The sequence below is a fragment of the Camelina sativa genome, chromosome 11 (genome assembly GCF_000633955.1).
Source record: "Camelina sativa cultivar DH55 chromosome 11, Cs, whole genome shotgun sequence".
NCBI lineage: Eukaryota > Viridiplantae > Streptophyta > Magnoliopsida > Brassicales > Brassicaceae > Camelina > Camelina sativa.
Genome location: NC_025695.1, coordinates 3,613,359 through 3,627,314, shown reverse-complemented (window position 1 = coordinate 3,627,314; position 13,956 = coordinate 3,613,359). Strand labels below are relative to the sequence as shown.

Below are 13,956 nucleotides of genomic sequence, written 5' to 3'. Positions count from 1 at the left end.
CTTTACCATATCCAACAGCTAAACTATCAATGGTCCTGTACAATTAAGACTAGTTGTTTCATTGATTTGACTAGCTAGTAGACTATCAATAGGAGTATCATTTAGTATATTCGAGTAAAAGAGCTTTTGATAATTTAACCTGATACCCTCAGTCCAACCGGGGAATGGTTCTTTGAATGTGCTGGTAATAATTGAAGGACGAAGCAGCACAAGTGATATATTTTCCCTCTTTGCCCCTACCACCATCTCCCCCATTGCCTTGGTGAACACATATGTGTTTGGCCATCCGTACATCTTTGCCCTATCGTTAATTTCTTTTTTTTTTAAGTCATAATCATTCTTTTTTTCAAAGTTTAACATTAATTGACATTTTTATTTGCAACATCAAGTAGGACTAGAACCTGGTGAGTCCGAGAACCTTCATGGCTTCTCTGATGGTTTCTGGAGAGGCTCCGATGGCTTGGAGCTGGTCAAGTTTCTCCTGAACCAATTTCTTCTCACGGTTAANATGTCGAAATCGAGATAACCAGTAGGCTACTCTTCATGTTGGTCCTAATATACCCATGTTCTTTTAATTTCAATCTAATTTATAAGATAGGGTCATAGGGATTAGGAAAATCGGATACATTAGAAGTCTATGTCAATGTAAGTCACCACTTGCGATCTCATAAACACAAGTTATCTCACAGTATCATTGATACCTAGCATAGTAGTTTTGTATTCATACCTGTTGATACTTGAACACAGATCTTAACCTTTGCACATCTCTTGGCAAAGTTCAAGACATTGAGAGCACCGAATGTGTTGATCCCAAGTGCTGTATCGTATCTGCAAAGGAATTTACATTCCTTTAGTTTTACGGTAGTGAAAAATATTCCATCGGGATATCGTTGATGTCGATCGCTAATATATGATTCGTTTTAAATGGATTGGTAACATATTTATTTTCCAGGAAATCAAAATTTATTGCTATGCGATAGCCCCACACACACAGACTGACACACACACACAAAATAAAATAAAAAGTAGTTAGATAAATTTATTTTCTGTACTGTAAGTGATAGTTAAAGGTCAGTTCAAAGTAAAGTTTAATAAATCAATAATAAGATTAAGATATTAGAATCATTACGATGGGATAAAATTATACATTAATAACATATTGAAATTAGTATATACCTTTCATCAAACTTAGTAGTTGCAGCTAAATTAACAATGGCATCAACTTGGTGGATCATCTCATGAGCTAAGTCGAGATTTTGAATACCTAAATCCTCAAGACAAATGTCTCCATTGACAATAGTGATTTTCTCTGATGTAAGTTGATTAAGATTTGGACCATACTTCTCTTTCACCACTTTGAACAAATCTTTACCCAAAATCTGCATTGATTTAAACACCTCAAAAGTTATAAAACTTCTACTATCATTCCATATGAGGTTTGGAAGATATTTGAATAAAATTATATTTTTCAAACAAGAACTATAAGTTCATAATTTTATTACGAATTCAATATATACAGATTTCTAATACCCATATTTTATATAAATATTTTATTAAGAAAGAGTTTTCTAACAACTTTGATTGAGTGATTAAATATATTTAACAACTACAGACGTTCAAAGCTAGCCTAAGTATGTGGAGACAAAACCTCGTCGTTAAACCTCTGGGTAGCAGTTTTTTCTTTTGATGCTCTTAGAAGGAGATAGAGTGTCTTCATGTTTGGTGCCACCCTCAATATCTTCTCCACAAATACTGCAATTAAATTTTATATAAATTTAACCATACTTAACAATTATGAGAGCTAGTCTAATATAACGAAAGCAACTTTTGTATCGATTACGATATACGCAGTCTTGCCTGGACCCCCAAAATCTTGACGGGTTAACGTTAGACTAATAGAAATCGATTGACGTGAGTCACATAAGCTTTTCTTATATCAACCACAAATTATTTACTGAGACCTCATCAATCTTTCGCTAGAAGCATTTACAATACGTATATTTCATTACCTGTAGTACGTGACACATTCATACTGCAATTTCTACCTTCATTGTTCTTATGTTGTTGTCGACGACATGCATGCATGAATCCAGATGATAACACATGCATATCAACAATACTAGTGCAAATTAACCAGTACTAGAGTATTGTTTCTTGTTATGCTTTAAATTAATATGTATAATACGTTAACTAATATATATATATCTTAAGTTTTGTCTACGACTTCATAATTTGTAAATAGTAGGATTGATATATATGTATATATATGTGGAGGAGGGAGAGGGAGGGAGAGAGAGAGAGAGAGAGAGAGAGAGAGAGAGAGAGATATCATACTATTTGCTAAGAACCCAGCAGCTCCAATGACCAATATGGATTTGTTGTCAAGGTACTGAAGAACACTTACGACCTCCATTTCTGTCGACATAATTTATGTTTGTATATACGTTTGAGTGAGAGAAAGACTGCAATAGAGTACAACGGCATATCACATAAAGATTACTAAGATTTATAGTTTTAGGCTTTAGAAGGTGAAATCAATGTGAGCACCTACCTACATTTTTTTTTCCCAACTACTTTAAATTAGCTGTCAAAAAATCTTATCAGAAGTATCTAGAGATTTCAATATTTTACATATTTTGGATATGAACTTATTTGACTCAAAAACATGGCTTGGCTTAATTTAAGCATTTTCCCACGTTGAAGAGCGAAACAATTATTTAAATTATAAACATGCATCTTGACTGATTGATATGGTTACACTACAAGAAAATATAGCAGTCTCCGACTGTAAAATCAGTCAGGAAACAGTCAGAAAGAGGCATTTCCGACCATTAGCCGACCACAGTAAATCAGTTGGAAATCGCTGGTCGGAAATTTATTTAGTTAGAAATCGGTCGGAAATATCTGACCGAAAACTTGGTTGGAATTTTGTCGGATAAAATCGGTCGGATTTCGGTTAGAAAAATACTGACTAATTACCGACAGCGTAAATCGGTCGATACTATATTACCGACTGTTAACCAACCGTTTTAATTTCCAACTGATATTCCGACCAATTATTTTCCAACCAAAATATTGTCAAATTAACGTAAAATACAGAGAATAAAAATTAATTAAAAATAAAAAATGCTAAATTAATTAAAAATCAGAAAATATCAAAAATATATAAATATAAGTTATTGTCAATAAAACCACATTAATAGATTCTTACATTAACCGTAACTAATACAACCAATTACAACCAAAAAAACCACCCAAGTTAAAACACCTAGTTTTGAGTTTCATCATCATCTTCTTCTTCAGCTGGACGACAGTCTGGAAACTTGTTGAGAAGCTTCTCAGTAATATCCTTCAAGTACTGGATTGTCTTGGTATCTTCCTCTTTCTCCTTAACTAACTCAGAAATCTGTTTGTATGCTTCTTCTAACTTCTTTTCATGGTCCAAGCTGGGTATGAAGGGAACATCTAACTCTTCATGGTCTGGGAGAGATCCATATCCAAATCGGTGACCCTTGTTTTTGGGTATTGCCTGAGAATCAACCATGCATAATGTAAAAAATATGGAAACATCATGTTAAAAATCAAATAGTTAAGAAGTGTCAAGGATCCCCTCACCTTGCGAACCAAATCGTTTATCACAGGACAAGAGAGAGGCTGAACCAATCCATCTTCAAGTGGTTCTTTAGATTGGAGGTCATTCACCTGTTCTTTTAAAGTCTCCACAATATGCTTAGCCTTCTTGTAGACAATCTTGCCAGTTTTTTTACTTTTATAAACATCCTCAATGAAAGCCATCATATTAGGCTCTACTCCACCATTTTCAATAGTCTTATATACATGGAAAAAGAACATGATTAGTATGCATTGGAATGATAATTCTTAAGAAATGTAAAGAAATTCAAAATTACCATCTCATCTTTACGCCTATAGAATGATTTAGCTCCATTGAAGTGCACTGGAATTCCTTCACCATCTGGGTTGCTTCTCCTTTTTAGTGAGTTTGTTGCTTCCATTCTAATTGTGGAAAACGCATATAGAAACCCAAATAATAATTAAAATTCAGAGTCAGAATTATAATTTTGCAAAACAAAAAATAACGGTATTTAAACACATTTCTTTAAAATATATACTAATAAAAAGCAGAATCTATAAGCTCCTAAAGACGTCTACATGGGATTTTAAACCACTAATTGTGATTAGACACCTAACTAATTAATATTTTTTAAAATCTCCAAAATTTTCTATATTAAGAATTATTTTAAACAACCTATCACGATTTAACATGTCATTCATTAACATTTTTTAAATTTCCAGAATTTTTTAGAAAAAAGAAAATTTTAAATTTATGGAAATAAAAGAACTATATACAATATCCTACATCGGCTAGAAAATTTTTAGACAATGGTTCAGAACTAATATAAATAAGATTAATATGCTTCTAACAACGAATGACCAGGAAAGCTTGATTTATCAGGCGTCCAAGTTTAAAAGTTTTATTCGGTTTGATCCAGTTTTTCATTTGATCAAACTAAAACTTTAAAAAGTTTCAAAAAATATATTATAATATATCAAATTTTTAAAAGTTTAAATATTATAAAAATTGAAACTTTTTAAAAGGTTCAAATTTTATATTTCGAAACCTTTTAAAAGTTTAAAATATTATAAATATTAATGTAATACATAAATTATCTTATTTATCAACGTTTGTGCTTTTTATTTCTTATGAGCTGTAAAATATATTTTTGTGTATGATTTTATAGATGAGTTGATATTCTTTTATTAATTTTTTATTTTTTGTCTTATTTTTTATTTTTATGAGAAAAGAAATGATTTTATTCTTGGAGTTTGATGGGTCAACAAGTTGTGTGGTAGTCTAAAAAGAATATTTTTCAGTGGAAGAATGTGAAAAAGTTGACGAGGAAGAAGAAAAAAAAGAGTATAACGAAGAACCAGACGGTAAAAGTAACGATGACAATTACCACCAAATTTGACAATGAAAATGACAAGAAAAAATATGAAGAATAAGAAAACATTGAATAAAAAACATGAAAACATAGGTGGTAGCGATCAAATAAATATGAAAACGAGTTAAATTTATGATGATAAAATTGTTTCGTTTTTCTGATTTTTCTGGTGGTCAAAGAAATGGTTTAGGATATGTGAGGTCATCAGTTTGATTTGCCTTGTCTCGACCTCGAGTTAAATTCATGATTTTTTTTATCAGATTTGATTTTATAACACAACTGATTTTTATATTTAAAAAAATTGTGTATCTGAAATTTTTTTTTTTTCCTTAATACTAATTTAAATTATTTTATTAGATAATATTTTATTACCGTCATCAATCATATATAATTTTCATCAAAATATATCAAATAAACCCACACGTAGTGTGGATTCAAAACCTAGTATAAAAAAAAAATCGAGAGAATGTGAAAAATGTGCTTTTGTAGGCAATTTTTGTTGATATAATAAATGTATGGTACTTTGTTACGTTTGGGTGATACAGAATCCCAGAGTAAAACAACAGAGTAAAAGGGGGACTGGGAGAGGCCAAAGATAGATCTTATTTGAGGACGTGAACGGCCTATCATATTCCCATTTATTTATCACAAGTTCACAACTACTTCCAACTTCCAAGTACTACTCGTCATCAAATCCAACTCGCAACCAATTAGATTGCAACAGCTATTTAAGGCATGATTTGTGGTTCTATAACTTGGGCCAAGCTCAGATGGACCAGAATACCATTATGCCTATTCAGTATTCATGCTTGGGCTGATTAACACCCCCAGTCTGACTCAGACAGAACTCCCCAGTCTGACTCAGAACTCAAAAGAGCAACAATGACATCCTCTGTTACGTCAAAGTTGAAACACTTATAACATTTGAGCCTTAGACTTGTGTCGAAAGGAGGAATGTATATGATGAAGAGTGGCTATAACAACACAGCGGAGAACCAGATTTGGATAAGTTTAGTATTCTCTTTATTGGCGCTTTACACATTCTTTTAAGTTTTAGGGTTAGCGTTGTGGTGTTATAAAAAGATTTTCCTGCTCTGTTTAATTATTAAAGCCTTAAAGGATACGTTTTATTTCTTGATTATAAACTTTTGAAAAGGTCTCTAATTCTTCAGAATTTGACACCTTTAAATCAATATTCTAATCATTCAACATTTATAAATACAACTAAAAAAAAAATTGTTTTAAAGATAAAAAGGAGCCAGCAATTTGAACCAGTCATACATAATAAGTCTGTTAAAGTTATCAAGAACGCCATTTTTTAATTAGCTCAAACATATGATTTGATATAGCCAAGAGTCATATCAGATTCTAATTTCTACAAAAGGAACGGAGGAAACAATTGGATTAATCATAAAAAGAACCATTAATTAAAAGCATTATTTGCTAGATAGTTCTTGGTACGTAGTAGCTCTTCCCCAAAAAAAAGAGAGTTTATTTAGGCATTGAAGTTTTGTTACACAATGAGTTTAAATCTCGCTTTGTGAAGAAATTACAAAGCAAAAGAGAGGAAAGATTCAGACCACCCAAATTTAGATTTGAGAACCCTTTTTTTTTTGTGTGTCCCTTCATTGTTGGGTTCTTTTCTATAGCAATTTTTTGCTTAAAACTCCATCCTATTTCATAATTTGGAACTTCAAGATTCAATTTAATCATTACTTGAATCCATAAAAGCTTCAGAAATGTCCAAAATAGCGGCTCTTCAGTTTGATCCTGACCTGCTAATTTCAACGTTTTAGTCAGATTAGATATATATTCTTCATAAAGTAAGAAGAAAACAAAGTAGTGAAAATCTATAGAAATAATATATACATACATTACTTAACTGGTTTATTTAGAATCTGGTTTCCATATGCAAATAAGCATACTGCTCTTGGAATGATGTTTTGTCCTGCTTGTTTCAACACACAAATACATACATCTATAGTGAGACTCTTGAGACAGGTCACGTGTACTCAGTACAGAACCTAACAGAGAGATAGTGAAGAGAGAGAAACCTGAAACTGAGTAGCCGAGAAACCTTGCGAGTAATCCAATGTACTTTCTGGAAAGGTTTGCTCTATCTTATTACCACCAACACTTTTCTGCAACATCAACAAGATATATTAAAACAAATGTAAAAATCCCAAATTATATATATAAAAAAATAAAAACTAAAGAACAAAAATCCTCTTTTAAAAAGATACAGAGAGTGGTTTCGAACATATTGTAAAATAGTTGTTAAAAAAATTGCGAATCATGGCGATTTCGAAGGCGATTGTTTTCAAGTTTTGAATGATTGATCCCGACGGGTTTGGGGGGCGAGGAGAGGATCTCCTTCGATCTCTGCTGGTTAATGATGATTGGATTCAGATCGGAAGTCTGATTCTTTTTGGGCAAAGTTTGATTCTGCTGGTTGCAGATCTTGGGATTGTGGGGGACTTTAATGGGTTCTCTGATCTTTATGATTCGGCCGGGTGGAGTTTGTATATTCTTATAAGGGGGATTGGAAATGTCGAGATGGTGGTCTTGATGATGGTATCTGATGGAGATTCGTGGATGGTTCCAACGCTTACAATCAGGGGTTTGGATGTTCTGCTTTCAAGTCTCAATATCTGTATTTGGAGGGGATTCATTTCTCTGGATTTGGGCAGGTTTTGTTATTCTTTGCTAGTATCGGATTTCAATAAGGGAAATATTGTCTTCTGTGGTGTTAATCTCGGGATTTCGACGGATTTGGAGTGGGAGGGAATCCGGATTGTCGACTCCTATGGGTTTGTGTATTGGTCTCTGTGGTTTACTTTATGGGATTCATATCTGATTTGGTTGGGGATTCTGTTTGAGATCTCTTTATCCTGGTTTGGAAGGTGGATATCTTTGATTTTTCCTTATGATAATTTCCAGGCTTTTTCGATGGTTTTGATGGTACGATTGGGGATAATCTGGATAGTAATGGGAGAATATATGATTCGATACGGTCTGCTCTTGGGAGAAGGGGTTAGTGTTGAGGTATATAAACGAAGGCTTGCGGTTTGTTTATGCATCATCTCTCTCTGGTTTTGTTATTCGCTCCTTCTTGCTTTTCTTTTCATCTTCAGTTTTTTCTGGGTTTTTCTTGCGGGTGGCTATATTTCTTTTCTGCGAATCATGGCTCAATTGGTTTTCAGCAAGAAGAATGCAACACTGGTTCGTACTGAAACTGTGTCCATCTCCAGTTTGGTTTTGGCTCAGAGAATTCAGCAGTTCTCGATGACCCTTATTGGTAGGCTCATGAATCCGGTGTGTCAGAATATGGAGTCCTTGATAGCTAATTTTCCAAAAATTTGGAAGTTAGAAGAGAGGGTGGTTGGTGCCGATTTAGGTCAGGGGGTTTTTCAGTTTAATTTTGAGGATGAGGAAGATATTTTGTCAGTTTTGCAAAATGGTCCATACCATTTTGATGGTTGGATGGTCTCACTGGTTCGATGGGAGCCAGTCATCTCTTCCTCCTACCCTTCAGCTATCAACTTCTGGGTTAAAGTGTTAGGGATTCCAATGCATTTGTGGGAGGTGGCTACTTTTGAGGCTGTTGGTAAGAAGCTTGGGAGGATTCAAGAGGTTGATGAGGAAACGGGTAGTCTATGTGTGTCAGTTAATGGGTTCAATCCGCTGATCTTCAAGATGGTGGTGCCTTTTGCAACTGGGGACGAGATTGTGGTCTCACTAGAGTATGAGAAATTAAATGGGGTTTGTGAGCATTGTTCCCGGATCACCCATGATTCCAAGGTCTGTCCAGAGGTTCTTAAGGGGGCTACTGTCCAAGGTGCGGATTTGCAGAGGGATAGTCGAGGTAGTCAAAGGCAATTTCCAGCTGTGAAGCAAGAACAGCATCTTAATGCTGGGGGTTGGGAAAAGCCTAGAAAGCATGCTAAGAGGGCCCTGGATTTTCAGTCTGCGGATTCTAGCGAATTTGGATATTTTCCCCAGCAACGTTTTGGAGGTCAGAGTTCTAACGGTAATGGTTCTCACCGTCCTCGTCAACAAGAGCATCTACAGGGTCACGCTTGGGGTCAGAAGAGGAGTTTCGGTGAGGTCACTGGTCGAGAGGAAGGTTCTCATCGCGGTACACATTCAGGGAATGGAGAGGGTTCGGGTAAGGTCCCCGGTTATGTTCTTAACCGAAAGAGTGCTGGTACGGCTTGGCCTAAACCTCTTTTTAAGGTCAAACAGGCGGCTGTTGTGGAGCATAGTTCGATGCGAATTGATAATATTGTGGGAGACCCCAGCTCTAGTGATCCACCAGCGGACAAGGAGGCTGAGGGGAGTGTTGTTAAGGGAGATGCCGGGGCTGATCTGGCTATGGATTTTGAGGTTGACAATGATGACTTGCTTGAGGATGGTGAATTTGATGATATGGGTAAGTCTGATCTTAACGGTGTCCAGGAGGGGGCTGTTTCTCCAACTCAGGGTGTGGGGGGTCATACGGATCAAGGGTCTGAGGTTCAAGTGGATCAGGTTACTGATTCCCAGGGTGATTATGACTGTATTCCGAAAGGTACACCCTCTTCTCATGTATCGGTTGAGTTAGATGTGGGGATTGTTAATAATGCTATGGCAGCATTTACTTTAGATGCGACAGGTGGGCATAAAAAGAAGAATTTTAATTCTTATGTTAGGAAGAGTGCTAGCGGTTCTAGGATGCCTTCTTTGGCTTTAGCTTCTCCAGGGAAACGTTTACTTGCTAAGGCTTTGTCTAAACCTGCAGGTGAAGGGAATAAACAGAAGCTGATGGGGAAACTGGGTAATAATACAGTGGGCACTAAACCTTCGGATGGGGGGCGTCAAGGAAAGAAAGGGATGGGGGCTCTCCCGAAACCGCCGGCTAGAACGTGAAGATTCTGAGTTGGAACTGTCAGGGCATAGGGGTGGATCTGACAGAAGGATATTTGGGAGATTTGTGGAAGCAGCATCGGCCAGACATCTTATTTTTATCAGAAACTAAAAAGTGTTTTTCTTATTTACAAAAATTTCAAAAAAAGTTTGGTTATAATAATTTGTACACTGTTGATCCCCATGGTTCTAGTGGAGGGTTAGCTTTATTTTTCATGGATGAAATAAAACTTTCTATTTTATATGATAGTAATCGAATTATTGATGTTAAAGCTTCATTTGGTCAACAATTGGTTTATTTGTCTTTTGTTTATGGGGATCCAATTCTGCAGAATCGTGCAAAGGTATGGGAGAAGTTAATGGATATTGGTTCTTTCCGGATAGATCCTTGGTTTTTGATTGGAGATTTCAATGAACTTGTTGGGAATCATGAGAAAAGGGGTGGGGCCTTACGGCCTGCTTCCTCTTTTGTGCCCTTTCAAACAATGATTCGGCACTGTGGTATGCTTGAATTCCCGTGTTATGGAGAGCAATTATCCTGGCGAGGTAATCGCTGTAATAACCAGGTGGTTCGGTGTCGCTTAGATCGTGCTCTAGGTAATGAAGATTGGCATAGTTTTTTCCCAAATTCGAGGGTGGATTATTTGGAGATGGTCGGATCTGATCATTGTCCCATTCTGGCTACTTGTCTGAAAACAGCCTCTCGCCGGTATAGGCAGTTTCGTTTTGATAAACGTTGGTTGGGGAAGGACGGACTTTTAGGTGCGGTAGAGTCCGGATGGGCGCGCACAAACAATTTTCGGGTACCGGCTTTTGTGGATAAAATTAGGAACTGTCGAAATTCGATTTCGTGGTGGCGGAAAAATAACGTGACTTCTGGCCCGTCCCTTATCTCTTCACTGAAGGCTGCCTTACAGGAGGCCAAGATGGATGACTTGATTTCTCAGGATGAGATTCGAGACATTGAGAGAAAATTAAAAGAGGCTTATCGGGATGAGGAGTTGTATTGGCAACAGAAGAGCCGGAAATTCTGGTTACGGGTGGGAGATAAAAATACAAAATATTTTCATGCTTCGACTAAGCAAAGGAGGGTCCGGAATAGGATTGTTGGGTTATTTGGCCCGGATAACGTTTGGGATGAGTCACCTTTGGGAATGGAGAATATAGCTTCCAAATATTTTGAGGATTTGTTTAAACGGTCTGATGTAACTGGTATATCAGAAATACTACAGGAGATTTCACCTATTATTACAGATCATATGAATCGAAGTCTAATAAGGGAAATTACGGAGGCGGAGGTTCGGAAAGCTTTATTTGCTATGCATCCAGAGAAATCTCCAGGCCCTGACGGTATGACAGCTTTATTCTTTCAACGGTTCTGGCCTTCATTAAAAGGAGATCTGGTGGCTCTGGTTAAAAATTTCTTTAGGACGGGTGGCTTTGATCCTCGCTTTAATGAGACTAATATTTGTCTCATCCCTAAGGTGGATCACCCACAACGTATGACAGAGTTTCGGCCTATAAGTCTGTGTAACGTGAGTTATAAGATTATTTCAAAAGTTTTATGTCTTCGGCTTAAGCGTTTTTTACCGTCTCTGGTTTCTGAAACACAATCGGCATTTGTGTCGGGCAGGTTGATTACTGATAATATCCTAGTTGCCCAGGAAATGTTTCACGGGTTAAATACTAACCCACGCTGTAAGTCGGAGTTTCTGGCATTCAAAACGGATATGAGTAAAGCGTATGACCGGGTTGAATGGGATTTTTTGGAAGCGGTGATGGTTAAATTAGGTTTTGATAGGCGGTGGATTACTTGGATTATGTGGTGTGTTTCTTCGGTTTCGTATCAAGTTCTTCTTAATGGTCAACCTCGGGGATCTATTTTACCAAAGCGGGGTTTACGTCAGGGTGATCCTCTTTCTCCCTATCTGTTTATTCTTTGTACAGAGGTTTTAATAGCAAATATTAAAAAGGCAGAACGAGAAAAGAAACTTACGGGAATTTCTATTGCTCTGGCTTGTCCCTCGATTTCACATCTTTTGTTTGCGGATGATAGTCTGTTCTTTTGTAAGGCAGAGGAATCTGAATGTAGAGTGGTCATGGATATTATAGGTAATTATGGGAAAGCCTCGGGCCAGGAGGTCAATTTGGAGAAATCGTCCATTATGTTCGGCAAGAAAGTCCCGCCTGATGTAAGATCTCGGATTAAAAATGTTATTGGTATTTCTAGAGAGGGTGGAATGGGTTCCTATTTGGGCATTCCTGAAAATCTCCAGGGCTCGAAGACTGAAGTTTTTAGTTATGTTAATGATCGTTTAGATGAGCGAGTTAATGGCTGGTCGGCGAAGATTTTATCAAAAGGGGGTAAAGAGATTATGATCAAATCAGTTGCGTTAGCTCTTCCGACTCATGTCATGTCATGTTATAAATTAACTCAGGAGTTAACGTCCAAACTTACGAGTGCTATTTCAAAATTTTGGTGGAAGTCTAATGATAAGGCCAGAGGTCTACATTGGGTAGCTTGGGATAAGCTCTGTGAGGATAAATGCGATGGGGGTTTGGGATTCCGTGCTCTGGAAGAATTTAATGATGCAATGCTGGCTAAGCAGTTTTGGAGGTTGATTCACTACCCAAATTCTCTAATGGCGCGGGTGATGCGCGGTCGATATTTCAGGAGAAAACATCCTTTACTGGCGACTAAACCCTATTCCCCATCCTTTGCATGGAGGAGTATTTTTTCGACAAAGGGTTTAGTAGAAAGAGGGGCGAGGTGGCTCGTCGGGACGGGACATAATATTTCCGTTTGGAGAGACCCGTGGATCCCGGATCATCAGCCAAGACCGGCGAATGGCAGGGGTAGAGTTCTCCATCCTAATCTGATGGTCAATCACCTAATTAATCCCCTTACTTTGGATTGGCATTTGCCTACTCTGGAAGAGTTTTTGGATCCTGCGGACATTCAGTTTGTACGGAGTTTGGCGGTCAGTAAGTCATTGACTCCGGATAAATTGATTTGGCATTATACTAAATCCGGCAAGTATTCAGTGAAATCTGGTTATAGGTTAGCACGGGAATTTCATAAGCCTCTCGTTTACGGGCCGACATGCACAGTTTTACGGGCACAAGCTTGGAAGCTTGATGTTCCCTCAAAGGTCCAACATTTTTTCTGGCAGGTGGCGTCTGGGTCCCTTCCCGTGAAAGAACGGCTTGCTCACCGGGGTGTCCGTTGCGTCGATACGTGTCCGCGGTGCGGTTTAGCGGTGGAGACTATCAACCACGCTCTTTTTGAGTGTGTTCGCTCGCTTTTGGTGTGGGAGCTATCTCCGATCCAGTTGTCTTCGACTGGTTTTCCTTTTGGATCCGTGTATTCGAACCTAGATTTTCTTTATTCCAAGACTTTTTCAAATTCTGGGGGACCTAGCATTGGCTATAGGTTGCCTTGGATATTGTGGACAATTTGGAAAGATAGGAATAATAGGGTGTTTCAAGGAATAGAAGCAGAGCCCATTGATATTTTAAATCAGGCGTTAAACGATAAACTTTATTGGGAGGAGGCCAAGTCTGGCCCGGAGACTTATGTGGTTTCCCAGCCTTCCCTGGAGGGTAGGGATTCTTCGATTCGTTGCCAGGTTGATGGTTCCTGGAAAGGTACGGATTCTTTGGAAGGCTTGGGTTGGTGGTTTGGTCACGATGATAAGACGGTACTTATGGGAGCCCGCAGTTTGCGTCGTAGTCCCTCTCCCCTTCATACGGAGTTTGAAGCTTTGATTTGGGCTATGGAGTCTCTTCGGTCGGCGGGGATAGATTGCTCCAACTTTGAGTCTGATAGTTCCGAGCTGGTGGCGATGGTGCAGGCTCCCGACGATTGGCCAGCCTTCTCGTATTTGTTGGAAGACTTCCAAGCGCTAAGATCATCCTTCTCCACCTTCACTCTGACGAAAATACCGAGGACGTCTAACGTGAGAGCTGATTGTCTGGCGCGCTCTTCTAGATCTCTAGTTTCTGAACTTTGTTTTGTAAACTCTTTCCCTCCAAATTGGGCAACCAATTCTGGAATCACCTTTTAATTTATTTAATTGTTTGGTTG

The 13,956-nt window shown here is 37.7% G+C and overlaps 1 protein-coding gene and 1 pseudogene across 1 annotated transcript; one reads left to right on the top strand and one right to left on the bottom strand.

Moving 5' to 3' along the window:
• The window catches only part of LOC104727586, a 4,776-nt pseudogene extending 2,303 nt beyond the window's left edge, over positions 1-2,473 (bottom strand).
• LOC104721435 lies at positions 7,251-9,873 on the top strand. The gene is made up of 2 exons (XM_010439415.2): positions 7,251-9,534; positions 9,745-9,873. The coding sequence occupies exons 1-2, from the start codon at positions 7,296-7,298 to the stop codon at positions 9,870-9,872; spliced, it is 2,367 nt and encodes a 788-aa protein (XP_010437717.1). The 5' UTR covers positions 7,251-7,295; the 3' UTR covers position 9,873.